This window comes from Ovis canadensis, chromosome 17, assembly GCF_042477335.2.
Source record: "Ovis canadensis isolate MfBH-ARS-UI-01 breed Bighorn chromosome 17, ARS-UI_OviCan_v2, whole genome shotgun sequence".
NCBI classification, from domain to species: domain Eukaryota; kingdom Metazoa; phylum Chordata; class Mammalia; order Artiodactyla; family Bovidae; genus Ovis; species Ovis canadensis.
This window is the reverse complement of record NC_091261.1, coordinates 50,672,218-50,692,582: the sequence shown is the minus strand read 5'-3', so window position 1 is coordinate 50,692,582 and position 20,365 is coordinate 50,672,218. Positions and strand designations below refer to the sequence as shown.

General features: G+C 47.5%; 1 protein-coding gene across 4 annotated transcripts in view; it reads left to right on the top strand.

Annotated features, from left to right (window-relative positions):
• FNIP2 (folliculin interacting protein 2) overlaps positions 1–20,365 on the top strand; it is a 127,946-nt gene that overhangs the window by 68,662 nt on the left and 38,919 nt on the right. For 2 of the 4 annotated variants that reach the window (XM_069557289.1, XM_069557288.1), the window contains exons 6-9: positions 2,459–2,559; positions 2,722–2,811; positions 4,658–4,729; positions 19,441–19,570. In XM_069557289.1, coding sequence (XP_069413390.1) covers positions 2,459–2,559; positions 2,722–2,811; positions 4,658–4,729; positions 19,441–19,570 — 393 coding nt within the window. The remainder of the gene's footprint in view (positions 1–2,458; positions 2,560–2,721; positions 2,812–4,657; positions 4,730–19,440; positions 19,571–20,365) is intronic. The other 2 variants (XM_069557291.1, XM_069557290.1) reach the window with 1 other exon arrangement.

The window sequence follows — 20,365 nt, the reverse complement described above, 5'->3', positions numbered from 1 at the left end:
GTCCCCCACCCCACTGTTCCAAGTGGCTGTTTCTGGGGTGTCCCCCTCCACCCCCCACTGTTCGTGGCTCTTTCTGGGGTGTGCCCCCACCCCTCATTGTTTCAAGTGGATGTTTCTGGGGTGTCCCCCACCCCTCACTGTTCCAAGTGGCTATTTCTGGGGTGTCCCCCCTCCACCCTGCATTGTTCCAAGTAGTTGTTTCTGGATGGGGTCACTCTTTGTGACTCTTTTTGAGATGAGAAGCAGGACGAGTCCACATTAACACAGGGTTTTCAAGGTGGCCATTGTCTGGTACCCAGTGAGTGTGAAAAGCCCTGGACCTTAACAGTTGGCCTTGAAGACAGATCTGTCTATACATATGTTTGGGGTCTCTGCCTGTTACCCTCTGTTCCTACTGACAGACACCAAGTTTTCATTTCCTGCAAAATGAAATGTGAAGGGTAAAAAAGGAGGGGCTACAGTAATGAGTGGCCAATATTATTTTTCCCCAATATTATTTTATCTTAAAGTCTTATCAGAACTTTTCCCTGGTGGTCCAGTAGTTAAGACTTTGCCTTCCAATGCAGGGCATACAGGTTCAATCCCTGGTCAGGGAGCTGGGACCCTGCATGCCTCATAGCCAAAAAACCAAAAACATTGTACAAAAGCAGTGTTGTAACAAATTCAATAAAGACTTTTAAAATGGCCCACATTAAAAAAAAATCTTAAAGCCTTGTCTGTTAAAGGAATGAGGCACAGGGTGAGTTTGCCAGGCTGAGAGGCCCCTGAATGGCAGGAGAGGTTGTCTGTGCTCGCTGTCTGAGCCATCTGTGCCACCTCTGCAGTTGGTGGGGACTCAGGTCAGGCAGTGTTTTGATTTTTGCTCCTGAGTTCCTCCCCCAACTTTTAATTTTGGTCTTCTGTGTAGACTAAGAATATTTCAGTGTCTAACTTAACTCTTACCTTGGTACATTTGTTCATGTATTTTGAATTTTCCAAGCAGAAATATTTTATATAGTTCTTTTTTTGAATGAAAAAACATTTGTTATACTTGGGTAAGTTTGAAAGAAATGTTTGTTATAAATTAAAGGGATATTCTTCGGGGTCAGATAAAGGCTGTATTTTTTTTACAGTCTTTGGAAATTAAAAGTATGTTCCTCTGCAAATTTGGGTGCCTTTGAGTAAGTCTGCTTACTTTTCAGCCCGGTAAAGAATTTATATTTTTGAGCATTTTGAGACTGGATTGTCAGGACTTAAGCGTAGGAATCACAGAAGGCAGTAGCACCCCACACCGGTACTTTTGCCTGGCAAATCCCATTGAGGGAGGAGCCTGGTAGGCTGCAGTCCATGGGGTCGCTAGGAGTCAGACACGACTGAGCGACTTCACTTTCACTTTTCCCTTTCATGCATTGGAGAAGGAAATGGCAACCCACTCCAGTGTTCTTGCCTGGAGAATCCCAGGGACGGCAGAGCCTGGTGGGCTGCCGTCTATGAGGTCGCACAGAGTCGGACACGACTGAAGTGACTTAGCAGCAGCAGCAGCAAGCGTAGGAATTAATGTTTCTTTTTTTTGTGAGATATTCTTTTTCAGATCTTTGCTACTACCTGAGCATTTATTATACTAACTCCCTCTAATAAAATATTAAGTTCAGATTTAAATAAAAATGATTTTTGCCTCATTATGCTATATTATCCTCAAAATCTTTATTTCACTTCTTAGTAAATACAATAAATTATTAAAATCTGCTTCTCTCACATGTATGTTGTTGTGTTAGTCACTCAGTCATGTCTGAGTCTCTGTGATCCCAAGGATTGTAGCCCATTAGGCTCATCTGTCCATAGAATTCTCCAGGCAGGAATACTAGAGTGGGTTGCCATTCCCTTCTCCAGGGGATCTTCCCAACCCAGGGATAGAACCCGGGTCTTCCTCATTGCAGACAGATTCTTTACCATCTGAGCCACCAGGGAAGCCCTCTCACATGTTTATTTATGAGTAATTCTAACTTTTTAGAAGTTGTAGAATCAGACTCCTATAAAAATCATAATTTCTCTTATATGGTCTTCCTGAAAAAGGTTGCCAAATTTCTCATGGATGTTAACTAAGAGTTAAAATGAATTTCATTTTGAAGGTTTATGTAAAATCACCCTTGAAATAAATAGCATTAGCCTTGGTCTTAGTCACCAAAACAAGATTTTAGAGTTTCTTATTCCCCCTTATATAATGTGAAATTGTATATTTGGATTGTAAATGTTTGGAATGTGTCATTTAGTTTTATAGGTTGAACTACCTCTCAGAACCTTTCTTGTCTTTTAACAAATTCCCCTGAAAATTAATTCCCTCCAGTAGATGTGAGACTTTATTTATTTATAAAGAAAAATCTGACCAACTGGTGGATTGTCTTATACCTGAGAGTCTGTTAGCAAGCAGCTGCATTCATCTCTTGATGTTTCTCTCCCTTCCATCCCCTTCTGGACTTAGCTTGCAAGACAGCTTCGAATACATCAACCAAGATCCTAACCTGGGGAAACTGAACACAAATCAGAATAACCTGGGTCCGTGTCGGACCGGAAGTAACCTAGGTAAACTCCGCCACCTAGATGGGTCTTGCTTTCTGGACGCCCCCCGCTGCGGGTGTGCGTTTTGCTTTCTTTGAGTTTGCGGTGTTGTTTTGTTCTGGCAGTATCTTTAATCTGTGTTTATTCTGTGTGTGCCTTGTCTGCCCCGTGTCGTCTCCGCCGCAGGTGCGCTGCAGGGATGCGGTGGCAAGCTGCCCCCAGGGGCGGCCGAGGGAGGACCTCTCCGGCTCAGCCGCAGCGCCTCTTTCTTTGCAGGTTTGTGTGGAATGCTGAGCACGGTGTGACCTGCACACGTTAATAAATCCTGGGCAGGTTCTTGGAAACAAATCCTGTTTGGCACCTCTCTAGAAATCCAAGGGGCTCTTGAGATAATTAGTTCCAAATGCTGCCAAGTTCCCCATGTTCTGAAACTTCCACCCGTGAACCCCTATTGTAAAAGTCTCCGTTAATACCCCAGTGTAAGCTGATTTTGATCCAAAATGAGCCCTTTGTATTTCTAAGAGGATAATATCTTTGATCTTCCTCGGCCTCTTCTGCTGCTGTGAACTGTCTCTCTTTACCATGGCATCTTTAGTCCATTTTTCACCTGCATCCTTAGCTGCACAGTCTCTTCAAAAGTCACTCTAACAACAGCATGGAAGACCAACCTCACTCACATTCTCTCTCTGTGGCACTTAAGTAGCTCAGATGCATTTTCCAGCTTCTTTTCAGGTGTAATTGTCTGCGTCTGTCTGGGTAGGTACACTCTGAGCAGAGCCTGGTCTAGCTGAGGCTGTCTGCTATCTGCTGTAGGTTGGCATGATTAACAAGTGTGGAAGGCTTCACTGCTAACTTTAAAGGTTGTGTTTATGGCAAATGGTATGCTTCATTCCGTTTTTCTTTGTAGTCTAAAATATGCTAGACACTCTAGTTGACTGACAGACACTCTCCTGCCTATCTCAAAGTGAGGATAACATGTTTGTTTATACACTCTCCTGAAAATTGCAAAAACAAACATGCTTCACAAAATAGCTGGCAAATATAACACTCAGGCAGGGCAACCTTGTGCACTATAAAGTTAACTGTAGCCACAGGTCAGCTGCCTTCTAGCTCAATAAGGAAATAGTTAAGACCGATCTGAAGCTTTCCTAGAAGTCTGTACTCCTTAAGAGTGTTTTCTTTTTTTGTTAGTTTTTTTTGGAGTACTGTTGCTTTACAGTGTAGTGCGAGTTTCTACTGTACAGCACAGTGAAGCAGCTTTACGTATACGTATATCATCTCTTTTCTGGGTTCCCTTCCCATTCAGGTCACCACAGAGCACTGGGTTCCTTGTGTATACAGTAGGTTCTCATCAGTTATCTATTTCACTACTGATACTGTGTATAAAATAGAGTGTTTTCTAAGCAAGTCTACAATAATTCTGAATCTAGGTATGTATGGAAAAGAGGTGGAGCAAAAAATCGTTGAAGATAAATACGTGTTTTCTATCTACCAAGAGAATGGGTTGTAAAACAGAGACACATTTTTCAAATTTATGATTTGGTTTTCACATAGTTCTCTAGGTTGCCTATAGTTGTTACTAAAACTGATTATAAAGCATTTTAAAATTTCTTAATATTTTGAAATACATTCTAATATGTTGAAAATACTTAAATATTATGTAAAATCTACTAATGAGGAAAATGGCCTCAAAGTATCCACTGCAGGATGCGGTTCATTCTATCAAGTGCCCACATAGTTTATGTCAGTTAGAGGTGAGTATGGGAAAAGTCTGTTGCAATAGGACAGGCACCTGATCCTGCCTCCTCCTCCCCCGCCCCACCCCGCCCTGCTCCTCTCCCCCTGCCCCTCCTCTCCTCCTCCCCTCTCTTTTCTGCCCCCTCTCCTTCCCTCCTCCTCCCCCCCTTTTCTCCTGCTCCCCCCCGCCCCGCCGCCTCCTCTCGGGTCTTTCCTGCTCTTCCTCACCCCTCTCCTCTTCCTCCCCGATCTCTGTCTTTGCTGCACTGAATTCTACTTTCTCGTTCCTCTCTATGTACATTCAAGCTGGTGCTCACTAGCCATCATAAAAACGAGCGCAGTTGATTTGAACAGTCCGCTGACCAGGTTTCCTTGCCTCCCACAGCACACAGCACCCCGGTTGACATGCCGAGCAGAGGACAGAACGAAGACAGGGACAGCGGCATCGCCCGGTCAGGTACGTGCGAGTCTCCTCTTGTTTGGCATTACCTGTGGGGTGAGCACTCTGAGCTCTGGGCCCTTGGGGGCAGTGTCCAGGCATGATGTGCACCAGGATGAGCCCTGGCGGTGAAAGCGCACCGAGAGGTGTCCCTCTAAAAAGAGAGACGCCTCCCTGAGCCAGTGGTCCTCGCGTGCTGAGTGCTGAGGATCAGATCGGGGAGGGACAGTGTCCGGGGGTGTCACTCTGACCGTGACCGTGGCAGGGCTCCCTGCTGACCCGTGTAGTCCTTCTGTCCTGGAGACACACTGCTCTAGATTTTATCTCCTGTGCCTTTTCTTCTTATGTCAGGCTGTTACTGACCAGGGTGTTTGGCCTCCTTAATCAGTAGAAATTGACAAGAGACAAGACACAAAAATTTAGACGAGGCTTTATTGGGCCCCCGCTGCAGCAGAGGGTAAGAGAACAAGTAACAGGTGCCCTAGGTGCCCTGGCTTGCTCCTGGAGAAGAGAGGGGACTGAGCTGAGCTGGTTCCTCACATGGGGTGAGCATAGTAGTGCGTCCAGGGATCAGGCTGGAGGGTGGCATCGGTGGTGGGCCCACCCCTGGGTGGTGGTGTGTGCAGAGGGCATGCACAGTACCCTGCCTTTACTCCCAACACTCTGCTTTTGTTCCTGGATCTTCAGAATTTGCAGTTAGATTTTTTTGTCTTTTTGTGTCTTTGTTCATAACTTGCCCCAACTGCACATGCATGCAATTATTTTTAGCCCCTTCTAGTTTCTTGGTATCTGTTGAGACATTTGTCCAGGCCCACGCACTACAGCAAAGGGTCCCGGGTCGCAGCTTGTCTCAAAGCCTTAAACTTTCTCAAAACTGCTTTTAAGATCTCTTGGTTTCTGCTCTTATACCTGATTCTGCTGTTGCTTTTGATTTGTGGTTCAGATCAGAGATAGATTCCTTGCAGTGAAAGAAGGGTGGTGAGTGAATGATGTGGAATTGGAGGGTTTGGGGGTGTGTGGGCTGTGCCTGCTGCAGACTTGGGGCACCTACTGCAGCCGGTTGGTGCTCATTGTGCTGAGCCTCGGCTGGGCTTGCTGCCTTAAGTCATTTCTGTTTCCCCTGGTCCCTTCCATGTGGTACCGAGCCCTTCACCCTGCTTGGCATAGCTCTGCTCCCAAGTTGTTAAGTGAAATGGAATTTGTGACAGAGTCCACCTGTTTGGTTAATATATGTCTCGTGATGAAAAGTACACAATATTCTGTGTATGATTGGTTTCAGTGAGTTGATTCACTTTGGGTTTCCTGATCCCGTCTTAGGGAACCTTGGTCAGAGGTGTAACTGCCATTAGTTAGACCTGTGTAACTAATGGCAGTTACACCTCTGACCATAAGCGGCGTATCCCAGGTTTTATGTTTGTCTAGCAGTTTTTACACAAACGTAAAACCTGGGATACGCCGCTTATGGAGTGGTAAGAGGATCATCTGACTTTGTGTTCCACGCTGCTCGCTGCTCGGGGATGATCTCCATCCATACGGGGCGTGGTCAGCATCCACTCTGCAGGAGGGCCTTTGAGTCACACCCATCCATCAGCCACTGGAGGCTGAGAGTGTGCGGTGTGATGGCCTTAGTGTCCCAGAGCCCAGCCCCTGGAGCCTCTCCAGTCAGGCTTGGCCGGGGCTGGCTCTGTCTTGGTCGAGTCTCCAGGCAAAAAGAAGCAGGAACCAGAGTAGAAGTAAGGCCATGCCCCATCCCAGGTGCTGCCTTAGCAGCTCATAGAATTTGGTGTGTTTGTCTCTATGTGGTGAACACCCAGGTGGCACTAGTGGTTAAGAACCCACCTGCCAGTGCAGGAGATGTCAACGACATGGGTTCGATCCCTGGGTCAGGAAGATTCCCTGGAGGAGGGCATGGCAACTCGCTCTAGTATTCTTGCCTGGAGAACCCCATGGACAGAGAAGCTTGGACAGTCCAAAGGGTCACAAAGAATTGGACACAACCGAAGCGACTTAGCACGTTTGCGTGCATACCTTTGTGTAGTGAACACTCTTTGCCCAAAGATGACTAGTATTTGACCAAGTCCCTCTCTGAGCCCCCAGGTCACAGGGCTCCCACTGTAACTTTCCCTTATGTGTCTGTTTCTGCTCCTTCTTGTTCCAGAAAGGACTAGAGAGACTGAGGGGAGCTGGTGCCAACAGAAAGTTGGCACCTTAGGCAGGGGTTCCTGGGTAGCTCATCGGTTTACCGTGTGTTTGGTGTGAAGGTTCACGTTGCACCCATCAGAATCCCCATAGGTTTGGTAGTTCTCTGATTCTAAATCACTCTTTAGATGAGTCTTATTTGGCCTCAGAGAAGCAGGAATGTTGAGGGGCTGAGTGTGCATTGAAGTGAAAGGTCCATAGCAGCCGCATCTGGGTGTTCTCTCGGGAGGAGGCAGACGTGAATCTGGTGCAAATGTGAGCTCTGACTTCCCTGGTGGCTCAGCTTGTGAACCAGGCACCTCTCCTTTGAGGCTCCCAGCCTCCTGTTGCGGGGATGGCAGACGTGGGGCTGCATGGGGCCCCGATGGGCCTTCCGCTTCCCCTCCTCCTGGGAGCCGCTTTGAAGTCATTGGGTGCTCCCGGGGTGGGTCTTCCTCCACTGAGGCCTCTTTAGCTCCCCAGGCCTCTGCTCCTCACCACCCATGCCGTGTGGGACCAAGTGCTCATCCTGAAGCAGAGCAGGGACTCCCACAGTTTGACCTGAATCAGCAGAAGAAGACGTAGAAAATTAATGACATTGTTTATTCTCTTTTTCCTATAATTTGTAACTTCCTGTCTTACTAGTTGAGAGATGGGGAAAATATTTTAAACTAGATTTTATTTTTTAGAACAGTTGTAGATTTGCAGAGCAGTTGAGATGATAGTAGGGAGCATCTGTGTACTTTGCACAAGCCTCCCTATTAGTAACATCTTGGTTAATAAGATGGCGCGTTTATTAATAGTTGTCGTGTCTACTTGGCTCCACTCAGCTCTGGCAGTTTCTCAGACTTTGTTTTGGTGACTTTGATGGTTTCAAGAACTAGCAGTCACGTATTACATAGGATGCCAGTTGTTAGAATTTGTTTGATGTTTCTCACGTGACTAGACTGGGGTTCTGGGTTTTAGGAAGAACGAAAACAGAGGTAAAATGTTACTTTAAAAAAATATTTTTTTGGCTGTGCCGGCAGTTAGTTACAGCACTCAGGATCTTTGCTCTTTGTTGCTTTGTATTCCGTGTGTATCCGTGGCTCCGTACGTACTGCTGTCTGTGGTGCCTGCGCCTGTGTTCAGTTAAACATGAGTTGGTGCTGGTTTCTCTGTTGCCCGTTATCCATGGGCATGGGGACCATCCCACCCTCCCCACCTGGCTTATCCGCAGACCAGCCTCTGACAGTGAGACACCCAGCTCCCCTGCCTGCCCTGCATTTAGGTGACGGATTCATTGCAGTCCACACACACCAGCATCTGATAGCTTAACCTGCCCTCCTTGGGAAACGCCTTTTTGCACTAGAGTGCAGTGCTTGTGTGCAGCTTCTCTGACCTTCTCTGACCTTCTCGTGTCTAAGGTTCCCAAGGCCGACACCTTGGGAGCGTGGGGAATGTCTGCAGCTGCACACGCCAGGCAGCAGGAGCTCCGAGACCACAGCCGACACTGGCTCATCCTCAGGATGAACTGGCTTTCTGACGGCTGCCCCAAACTCGGAACATCGCACGTCACACCTGAAGGAAAAGGGCTTTTTTTTTTTTTTCTTTTTAAATCATCCTCTATAGAGAGGAACCTGAACTGGGATGAGGAGTCTGAGAGGACTAGGTACAGTTCCCCAGCGGAAAGTCACCAGGAGCCTATGCACCCCAGCAGGCCGATGTCACAGGAGGAGCGGGGCTGGACACTGACCACACGCTCGTGCAGTGTGCCCCGGGAGCGCAAAGCACCGTCTGGGTTTCAGCTCTGGGAGGGCCCTCTGTTGTTAGAGAACTCGCTCATTTTGCTGGTTTCCACAGTCGGGCCAGCTTGGCACAGGTGAGTTTAAGAGGAGGGCTTGGAAGGATAGTGCTGATTCGGGCTTGACCGTCTATTCTGCGGCTTGGGCGGAGCTCAGGTTCCTCAGTTCTTGGTGCTTCTCATAGTTCAGGCCAGACCCTTGGTGTGCTCCAAGAATAGGTGTTTCTCTTCACAAATCTGTCAGTTCTTTCACATTAGCGCTTTCCTTTCTAGACTTGTATTCATCTATACCTGTTTAAGAAAAATTAGAATCAACAAGTAATGCACACCGCAGCCAAAACTACAGGAGATCCAAGAATATTTCTGAGAAAAGATATGTGATACTGCCAGGGAGAAATTTTTAAAATCGTTGTTAGAGGAATGCATGTATATTATCTGAAGAGAGAGAGATCCAGTTCCACAAATAAATGTGTAAAGTCAGTGTAATTTCAATTAAAATCCCTTGTGAAGTTGGGCAAAATCACTTTTATTTGTGTGGAAGAGCAAAGGACCAACCTTTACAAATCCTTTGTAGATTTTGTTCTTAGAATTCAGACTATGGCTAAAAAGACATGGGAAAGTTAAATAACTTGGCATATAAATGTAGAGAGTGAGTAGGTCACCCGGGCTAGGCTAGATTATATCCTAGATGAGGGATTAAAATGTAAGGTATTTTTGGTCGAATATTTTTCATGCTAAAGAGAAAGGAGCTATGAAGCCAAGAAAGGACAGCAGCAAACTTAAAAGCTCATGACTGAGTGAAAGAGGCAGTCAGGAGAGGCTGGTGTGATGTGTGCTGTTGTAAGAATCACCGTGTAACATCGTGGAAATGACAGAGCCGTGGAGACAGTAAAGAGACGGTGGTTGTCAGGGCTTGGGTGGGGGTGGGTGGGGGGAGGACAGTGAACCTTTGCTGCGTGGTGCTGAGTGGTGGGTGCGTGTCATGATTTGTCCAGACAGCGTGGGATATGTACCCAGGAGTGAACCCCTGTGAAGCTCTGGACTCTGGGTGGGTCAGTCATAACAGACATGCCCTCTGGTGGGGATGCTGCTCTTGCAGAAAGCTGTGCATGTGAGGAGCAGCGGGTACGTGGGGAACCTCTGCACCTGCCACTCCCGTTTTGTGGTGAACCTGAAACTGCTCTAAAAATGGAAGTCTGTTTTTCTTTTCTTTTTCTTTCTTTTTTCGGCCACACTGTATGGCACGTGGGAATTTAGATCCCTGACCAGGGATGGCATCCATGTTCCCTGCAGTGGGAGCATGGGGACTTAACCTCTGGACCACTAGGGAAGTCCCCTGAAGTCTATTTTTAAAAATTGGTATGTTTTGAAATGTTGATGGGAAGAACATTGTCTTTTCATTCAGGGGGTTTTAAAGAAATTTTGTTAAAACTGAAAAGTTACCTGTGGTGCTCTTGAGGACTGTATGTAGTCTTAAAGTAATTCTGTGGTTTGGGAGCTAAAATGTGTTTTAATCAGAATTTGATTTGCCAATTAACTTGTTTGGTTTATTAAAAAAGATGTCTTCCTATCAGACAATAATTGACCTTTTAAGTACTTCAACTCGTCTGTGATTAGGAACACAACTGCTGAACTTTAAATAACTATATTTTTCAAGTGTTTAATAAGCAGAAACTGTTAAGAGAAGTACTATTAGTGTTACAGTCAACAAAAGCTGTTGTCATGTACTGTTTTAGTTGTAGTAGCCTCTGTATCAAACTGAGAGAAAGGGTTCAGGCCCAGATCCTCACTTCTACCATCACCATCATCACCACCACCACTGCCATAATCACCACCATCACCACTGCCACCATCATCATCACCATCACCACCACCGCCGCCGCCATCATCACCACCGCCATCATCACCACCACCATCACCACCACCACTGCCATCATCACCACCATCACCACCACTGCCATCATCACCACCATCATCACCACCACTGCCATCACCATCACCACCACCGCCATCATCACCACCACCATCACCACCACCACTGCCATCATCATCATCGCCATCACCACCACCACCGCCATCATCACCACCACCACCGCCATCACCACCACCACCGCCATCACCGCCATCACCACCACCACCGCCATCACCACCACCACCGCCATCACCACCATCACCACCATCACCACCACTACCGCCATCATCACCACCACCGCCATCATCACCACCACCACCGCCATCACCATCACCACCATAACCACCACCGCCATCATCACCATCACCACCACCACCGCCACCACCACTGCCATCACCACCACCACCACTGCCATCATCACCACCACCATCACCACCGCCACTGCCATCATCATCATCGCCATCACCACCACCACCGCCATCATCACCACCACCACCGCCATCACCACCAGCACCGCCATCACCACCATCACCACCACTACCGCCATCATCACCACCACCACTGCCATCACCACCACCACCACTGCCATCACCACCACCACCACCGCCACCATCACCACCACCACCACCGCCACCATCACCACCACCGCCACCGCCACCATCACCACCACCGCCACCGCCACCATCACCACCACCACCACCGCCACCATCACCACCACCGCCACCGCCACCGCCACCACTGCCATCACCACCACCACCACCGCCACCATCACCACCACCACCACCGCCACCACCACCACCACCGCCACTGCCATCATCACCACCGCCACCGCCACCACCGCCACCGCCACCGCCACCACCACCACCGCCACCACCACCACTGCCATCATCACCACCATCATCACCACCACTGCCATCACCATCACCACCACCGCCATCATCACCACCACCATCACCACCACCACCACCACCACTGCCATCATCACCACCACCATCACCACCGCCACTGCCATCATCATCATCGCCATCACCACCACCACCGCCATCATCACCACCACCACCGCCATCACCACCACCACCGCCATCACCACCATCACCACCACTACCGCCATCATCACCACCACCGCCATCATCACCACCACCACTGCCATCACCATCACCACCATAACCACCACCGCCATCATCACCATCACCACCACCACCGCCACCACCACTGCCATCACCATCACCACCACCGCCATCACCATCACCACCACCGCCACCATCACCACCACCACCACCGCCACCACCACCACCACCACTGCCATCACCATCACCACCACCGCCACCATCACCACCACCACCACCGCCACCACCACCACCACCACCGCCACCGCCACCACTGCCACCATCATCACCACCACCACTGCCATCACCACCACCGCCACCGCCACCACCGCCACCGCCACCGCCACCGCCACCACCACCACCGCCACCACCACCACTGCCATCATCACCACCACCACCGCCATCATCACCACCACCACCGCCATCACCATCACCACCATTACCACCACCGCCATCACCACCTCCACCACCATCACCATTACCACCACTATCATCATCACTTCCACCATCAAAATAAAAGTGTGAAAGTGTTAGTCACCAAGTCGTGTCTGATTCTTCTTGACCCCATGGACTATAGCCTGCCAGGCTCCTCTGTCCATGGGTTTCTCCAGGTAAGAATACTGGAATGGGTTGCCATTCCTTTCTCCAGGGTATCTGCCTGACCCAGGAATCGAACCTGCATCTCCTACACTGCAGGCAGATTCTTTACCATCTGAGCCACTAGGCCTCCCTATCAAAAAAGACTTAAGATGAAGAGGTGGAGAGAAAATCCTTATGCTCTCTATACAGTTTTGACCATAGGAAGCTTTTTAACAAATTCAGGTTTTGAACTCTCTAGAAATTTTTTTTCTAATGTTTTGGGTCTGCTGTGCTTGTTGATCGAGACAGACATCATGAAGGAACTTTTCTTGAGAATCTTATGTACCAGGCGTTTTTGTTGGATGTGAGGAGAGATCAGTAATCAAGTGGACATGCAGTTTATATTCAATAGAGAAGAGACAGAGAAAGACAAAATGTAGGCAGGCTTCCGTCACCACCAGAGTGTTCGCTCAAGGAATGCCTCTCCTGGAAGCTGAAGTCTCAGTTGACTCAAGTACCTTGCTAACTTGCTTGGTGAAGACCAGAGCAGAGAGCATGTTAGACTTTGGGGGTTGCTGGAGCAGAGCCCTGGGGTGGGAATAGGCTTTGTAAGTTTATGTGTGGGCAGCAGAAAGACCGCTATGTACTGGGAACAGAGGGCGGCTGGATGCAGTGAGGGGAGAGTCTGCAAGCTGAGCTTGGAGAGAAAATAGAGGTCTGGTCACATTAGAATGTTGTTGTAGGACTGGAAAAGGTCAGTTTTCATTCCGATCCCAAAGAAAGGCAATGCCAAAGAATACTCAAACTACCACACAATTGCACTCATCTCACACTCTAGTAAAGTAGTGTTCAAAATTCTCCAAGCCAGACTTCAGCAATACATGAACCGTGAACCCCCAGATGTTCAAGCTGGTTTTAGAAAAGGCAGAGGAACCAGAGATCAAATTGCCAGCATCTGCTGGATCATCGAAAAAGCAAGAGAGTTCCAGAAAAACATCTATTTCTGCCTTATTGACTATGCCAAGGCCTTTGACTGTGTGGATCACAATAAACTGTGGAAAATTCTGAAAGAGATGGAAATGCCAGACCATCTGACCTGTCTCTTAAGAAACCTGTATGCAGGTCAGGAAGCAACAGTTAGAACTGGACATGGAACAACAGATTGGTTCCAAATAGGAAAAGGAGTACGTCAAGGCTGTATATTGTCACCCTATTTATTTAACTTATATACAGAGTTCATCATGAGAAATGCTGGGCTGGATGAAGCAGAAGCTGGAATTAAGATTGCCAGGAGAAATATCAATAACCTCAGATATGCAGATGACACCACCTTTATGGCAGAAAATGAAGAAGAACTAAAGAGCCTCTTGATGAAAGTGAAAGAGGAGAGCGAAAAAGTTGGCTTAAAACTCAACATTCAGAAAACTAAGATCATGGCATCTGGTCCCATCACTTCATGGGAAATAGATGGGGAAACAATGGAAACAGTGTCAGACTTTATTTTTTTGAGCTCCAAAATCACTGCAGATAGTGATTGCAGCCATGAAATTAAAAGACGCTTACTCCTTGGAAGGAAAGTTATGACTAACCTAGGCAGCATATTAAAAAGCAGAGACATTACTTTGTCAACAAAAGTCCATCTACTCAAAGCTATGGTTTTTCCTGTGGTCATGTATGGATGTGAGAGTTGGGCTATAAAGAAAGCTGAGCACCCAAGAATTGATGCTTTTGAACTGTGGTGTTGGAGAAGAGTCCAAGACTCCCTTGGACTGCAAGGAGACCAAAGCAGTCAATCTAAAAGGAAAGTAGCCCTGAATATTTATTGGAAGGACTGATGCTGAAGCTGAAACTCCAACACTTTGGCCACCTGATGCGAAGAGCTGACTCATTGGAAAAGATCCTGATGTGGGAAAAGATTGAGGGCAGGAGGAGAAGGGGACAACAGAGGATGAGATGGTTGGATGGCATCACTGACTTGATGGACATGGATTTGGGTGGACTCTGGGAGTTGGTGATGAACAGGGAGGCTTGGCGTGCTGCGGTTCATGGGGTCACAAAGAGTTGGACATGACTGAGCGACTGAACTGAACTGAGTTTTGGCAAGAGTATGTCCAGAAACAAAGACACCCCATCTGTCCTGTCCAAGTTCTGCAGGAGATGGAAGGCTCGGGCTTCTGTGGCTTCCTCCACCCAGGTGTCTCCTGCAAGTGAGGGCTATCTGGCAGGTCCAAGCTTGCACTCTAGACCCAGATGTTTGCTGCAGTCCTGCCTCTGTACTGTCCCAGGATGCTGTCAGGTCGGAGAGCGCATGACTCCATTTTGCAGCAGCATCAACCAGCCAAACTCACAGTTCTTCCCATTGGAGGAATTGTAGCAGCTTCTGAGTGTTTGAGTTTGCATTTCCTTTTCCAGTGTTGAGTTTGCCCCTGTGGACTCTCCACACTCTGGTTGTGTTTTGTAATTCCTTGGGGATTTTTGCTTGCTGCTGCTTTTCCCATAGAGAGTAAGCTCCCCTGGGGCAGAGACCCAGCTACTGTGTCACGCTGACTGTTCCATCCCCAGCAGCCTGAATCCTGCCTGGCATATAGGAGATGTTCAATGGATCCTTGAGTGGGGTGGGGCGGGGGTGGGGGCATGTTCCCCATATATACGAGGAGGAGTACATACAGATTTTTTTAAAGAGACACACTCAGATGATCTAGTCATTTTCCTGGGCGACATCTGATATGCCCTTTCCATGACTGGCTCTTTCTGGATTTCAGTTTTAGTTGAGATGTACCATTTTCACAAGGGTGTTCTCGGACCACTGACTGGAGAATAAACTTTTGTCCTGGTTGCTTGAAGAAAATCATGTGAACTTAACACTGTCTGATATCATCTTGTTTATTTACTCCATGCATGCAGGCTTGTTAAGGACAGAGCTTGTTAAGACCTTTCTGTGCTGTAACTTTCTGCCTCAGGCCCAGGTGGTGCCAGGAACTTAGTAAATGCTCAGTCAAAGTTGAGCAAATGGATTTAAGAGTTTCAGGGTGTTGTCACTTTGAATCCAGATTTTGTCAGATCGTCAATACAGTAAGCTCTCCAAATAGCAGACATATTTCCAGATAAAGCTGAATCCTTATCTTGAACAACACAGGTCAAGAAGAGCCAGCAGTTGACATTTTTAAGCCTACAGATGTATTTTTTCTTACGCTAATTTCTGTAGGAATAAATAGACACTTGTTGAAGAGCCCCCCTCTGTCAGGAGGGTGGGGATGCAAGCATAAATTGTTTTCTTATTCATGTGCAAAACTCCAAAAATCTTTGCAGTCTGTATTCATTAGCATTTGTGCTAATTATAAAAGTATTCTAAAAAGAAGAGCGATACTAAAAATATTAAGAAGTGTTAGACATAGCACTTTTAAAGCTGGAGCCGAGGCTGTGAATAATTTAACTGAAAGTCGCACATTTTACAACCAAGGCACCAACTTGTGGAGCTGACAGGAAGCATGGTGTGGGCTGGGACCTACCCCGTGGAACTCCTGTGCAAAGCTCTTTGGTGTCCTGGAGATGCCAGGCCCACAGTGAAGTGAGTGAGCCAGCCAGGGAAGCCCACGCAGCCCTGGGGATGGGGACCAGCACCCCAGCAGCATCCAGGCTGCACTCCCTTGTAGACCATGGCCCAGCCCGTAGCCACACGCACTAAATGGGGATTGAATCCATCTTTTTCTCATGAAAATGGCAGTAGGTTGGTTACAAGGCAAAATGAGGCCTGTTCTTGTGTCTGAGAGTTGTAGCTGTATCATTTGCTAAAACATGTGATTGACTACGGGTTTCAGGTGGCACCAGTGGTAAAGACTCTGCCTGCCGATGCAGGAGACCCAGGAGATGCTGGTTCGATCCCTGGGTTGGAAAGATCCCCTGGAAGAGGGCACGACAACCCACTCCAGTATTCTTGCCTGGAGAATACCATGGACAGAGGAGCCTGGTGGGCTACAGTCCATGGGGTCGCACAGAGTTGGATATGACTGAAACAACGCAGCATGCATGCATGATTGACTATATACACTTCAGTACTTTTGCATAAATATATTACTATATGATATCAAAATGCATTTTAAAAATATTTATTTTATTTGGCTGTGTTGGTAATTGTGGCACTCGAGATCTTTTTTTTTTTTTTGTAAGTTGTGGCACGTGGAATCATGAGTTACAGCATGTGAACTCTTAGTTGTGGCCTGTGGAATCTAGTTCCCAGACTAGGGATTGAATCTGGGCCCTCTGCATTGGGAGCACAGAGTCTTAGCCACTGGACCACCAGGGAAGGCCCCAAAATATTTTTCAGGAAATGTTGGGAGAATGCTCAGCGAGCCCTTTAGCTTATATTTTTATCACAATTATTATTCAGCATTCTATAGTATGGATAAAGGGAACATCCTCCTTGGATTTTATTATTTTAATTTTTTGCTTTTCTTTTTCATGTCTCTATTACAAGTTCTCAGTTCTTTTCACAATCAACTATTCAGAATTAATGACCTTTTAGTAGTACTCTGAAATGTCTTACCTGGCCCACCTTTTCCAAGAATTGTCAGAGAGTGAGTAGGTGACATTTACTGTATGGGCACTGGGCTGGTGTTTTACATGTAATGATTTGTTTAATCCTCCCAGGAACTGTATGAAATAGGTCAGTGGTTTTTAAAGCTTTCTTTTGTCTGCCGCCCACGCTAATGCATTTCGCATCATGATCCAGTAACAAACATCTTTATATATGACAAACAAAACTATCATAAATTAGTGTTAACACTGCCTTCTACTCTATTTTCATTCATACTTCTCTTTTAAAATACCAGTTTTGATCTGCTAAATAATTTATAATCCACTAGCAGGTTGCAGCTCTCACAAAACATACTGAGGTGTGGTCCCTTACTGCTCACGTTTTATGGATGAGAAAGCTGACAGGTGAAGTGAACCACCCAGGTGTCCCAGCCAGTGAGCCACAGAGCTGGGATTTGAAGGAGAGCCTGGGTCTTACTCCTCCTCTACTGAACAGAAGAATCATGCAGCTGTAGCACTTCCAGAGGATTTCCCGGGTGGTACAGTCATAAGGAATCTGCCTGCTAATGCAGGAGATGCAGGAGACTTAGGTTTAATTCTTGGGACAGGAACATCCATGGAGGAGGGCATGGCAACCCACTCCAGTGTTCTTGCCTGGAGAATCCCGTGGACAGAGGAGCCTGACAGGCTGCAGTCCATGGGGTCACAGAGTCAACACGACTGGGCACACAGCATGAGCATGACTTCTAGAAGACAGTGGTCCTCAGCTCATCCCATCCTGCTTTTGTGACAGGGTGGGGACAAGTATTTATAATACAAGCGCTACCTCTCAATGGTGTCCTCCACCTGCCAAGAAGAAGCTGATGTGCTCAGCATGAGACCAAGGACCCTGAGATTTGGAAATAGGGAACGAGGATCTTTTGGATCTTGTAGGGGATTTTGAGAACTTGGGGGTGGAGCAGATATGTCTAATTAGGATTTTTTTGATTAAGTAGTATTCTGTTACTTTGAGGAAAAACTCTATCTCCCTTCAGAATTCTCAATAGAATTACCTGCTCACTGATACTTGAAATGGGGATTTGATTTTGGAGGTGTAAATCCAGCCTCAAGGCTGAAACCAGGCCAGCCTCACCTGGCAGCACTTTAGTGCAGAAGTGCCCCACGTTCAGCAAACCTTTGTTCATTGTCCATTGTGTCCCAGGCACATCCTGGATACAACGGATCCACAGCTCCACCTTTGCTGTGCATGTTGACTGGATCAGAAGAAGAGCGTCTCGTGGATGCTCACAGCACCTCTGCTATGGACAAGGAAGCCTAGATTGTTAGCTTCTCACCCTTGTGGCTGGGGGTTCTCTGGTCTTGCAGCCGTCAGCTCCATGCAGGGCCACCATGCACTGCATAGTGCCTGGCACATTGTAAATGCTTGCTACGCAGCCAGGCAACCCTCGCAGGATTTCAGAACTCACGTTGGGAACGTATTTCCATCTGCCTGTAAAAGTAGAAATAAAAACATGATGGCTCACGTGGAGAAGCAGCCTTCCAGTGGTGTCCCTGAGCATGGTATACTGTGCTTAGTGAAGTCAGTACCTGTGTCTGAAAATGTCGACTGGCTGCCTGTCACATTCCGTTCCCTTCTCTACCTGACCCAGTAACTTGGGGGAGGTAAAAGGGGAAAATGTCTGCCTCCTCCACCTTTCCAAACCCACAGAGCTCCGCCCAGCAGCGGAGATTTGAAAGAAGCCCTTTTGCCTGCCCTGAGGGGGACCAGTCAGAAGGTGTGTCACTCCTGCTTAGGGAGGCACTGATACTACTCAACAGGAAGAAGCAGAGAGGCCCGAGGCAAATAAGTAGTCCAAGCGGAAAAACAATTTAGGACTAGTTGTTCCACTTTCACAAGACTTCCCAGGTGGCACTGGTGGTAAAGAATCCACCTGGCCAATGCAGGAGATGGAAGAGACCTGGGTTCAAGCCCTGGATTGGGAAGATCCCCTGCAGGAGGAAATGGCAGCCCACTCCAGCATTCTTGCTTAGAAAATTCCATGGGCAGAAGAGCCTGATGGACCCCAGTTCCTGGGGTCCTAAAGAGTTGGACAACTGAGCACATGCGCACAGGCACATATTCCTCTTTCACAGCGAGGCAGTGGCAGTGGGCCCGAGGCTGGGGGCAAATGCTGCGCATTTCGGGCTGGGGGTGCAGGAGAGGCAATGCTGTGTGGAGGAACTACCTTTCTGCCTGGATTTCACCTCTGAATAGAGTGAAGAAGCAGTCAAGAAAGGTTAATGTGTGTGAGTAAATGCTGTGCAGGGCACTGGTTACCCGGCAGCAACAGCAATAGTTCTGTGGAACACTGTATCAGAAATCTGCAGTTTGTACTCTGAGTGGATGAGTAATAATTGTTTGCATTTATAAGTGAGGTCTGGTTATGGATGCAAGGCTCTGTCTGTGGTCCCTGTTCCTTTTGACTTGTTTCCCCTTTTATGGGATATTTTCTCGCAGTACAAAAGTCTCAGGGAGGCCAGTTTCCCCCTGCAGGGTGTGTCCTGTAGAACCTGAACAGTTAGGATCCCGGGCTTGTGCTTTCGTGTAGGTTCACGCAGGCTGCTTGAGTTCAACTCTCACTTTCCAATCTCCTCGCAGCCTCCCTGAGCAGCCTTCTGATCACACCGTTCCCATCTCCAAGCTCCTCCACCTCCTCGTCCAGCAGCTACCAGCGCCGCTGGCTTCGGAGCCAGACCACAAGCTTGGAAAACGGCATCATCCCCAGGAGGTAAGCTGGGTCCCCGTGGTGCAAGGAGCACCCAAGTGGGCAACAGGGGGGGGTGCCCGCAGACACCGCGTTCACTTGCTGTCCCTGGGAAAGTGTGGAAACTTTCCACTCAGCTTCAGCTCAGCCTGGAAGTTTTCATGTTGAGGGTCCAGGAAAGACACTGGGAATATCTGGGTAGATCTGTGTTGATTTAAAGTGAGTACGTTCTCTGTACTGGCTCCCCTCCGGGAGTAGCTTGTATAAGTGAGAAGGCTGGAATAAATCTTGGCTTATGGTGACACAGTATGGTCTTTGAAAATGTATGAACCCAGGAATGGTGACATACACCATTTTGGTTTTTTTTGGTAAAACTTAAATTCTTTAACAGTCATGAGTTTGATTATGAATAGAGTTGATACCAAGATACCCTTTGCCTTTATTTCAGTTGGTTTCAGATCTAAAGTTTAGTTACACTGCAAAATGTACATTTTTGACTTATGATGATGTTACATCAATAGCTTCCAATCTCTTCTTATACAACCCACAACTTAAGAGGGAATGAAGATGGTTGTCCCTATAAAATCCAGACGACAGTTGGTTGACTTAGTAAGTTGAGTTGTGAGTAGCATGTATAGGGTCTGTGAGGGAGTGAAGAGTCAGCTGCACAACTGCATTTCAGAAGTTCATGAAGACGCACAGGTAAATAATGGTATAAAGAAGATAAATGTTTGGAGAGGGTAGGGTGTTTGGAGCTTGGGGGAGAGAGGCAGCATTCTGGAGGTCTTGGGGCTTGGGGAACCTTCATGGAAGTGGTCC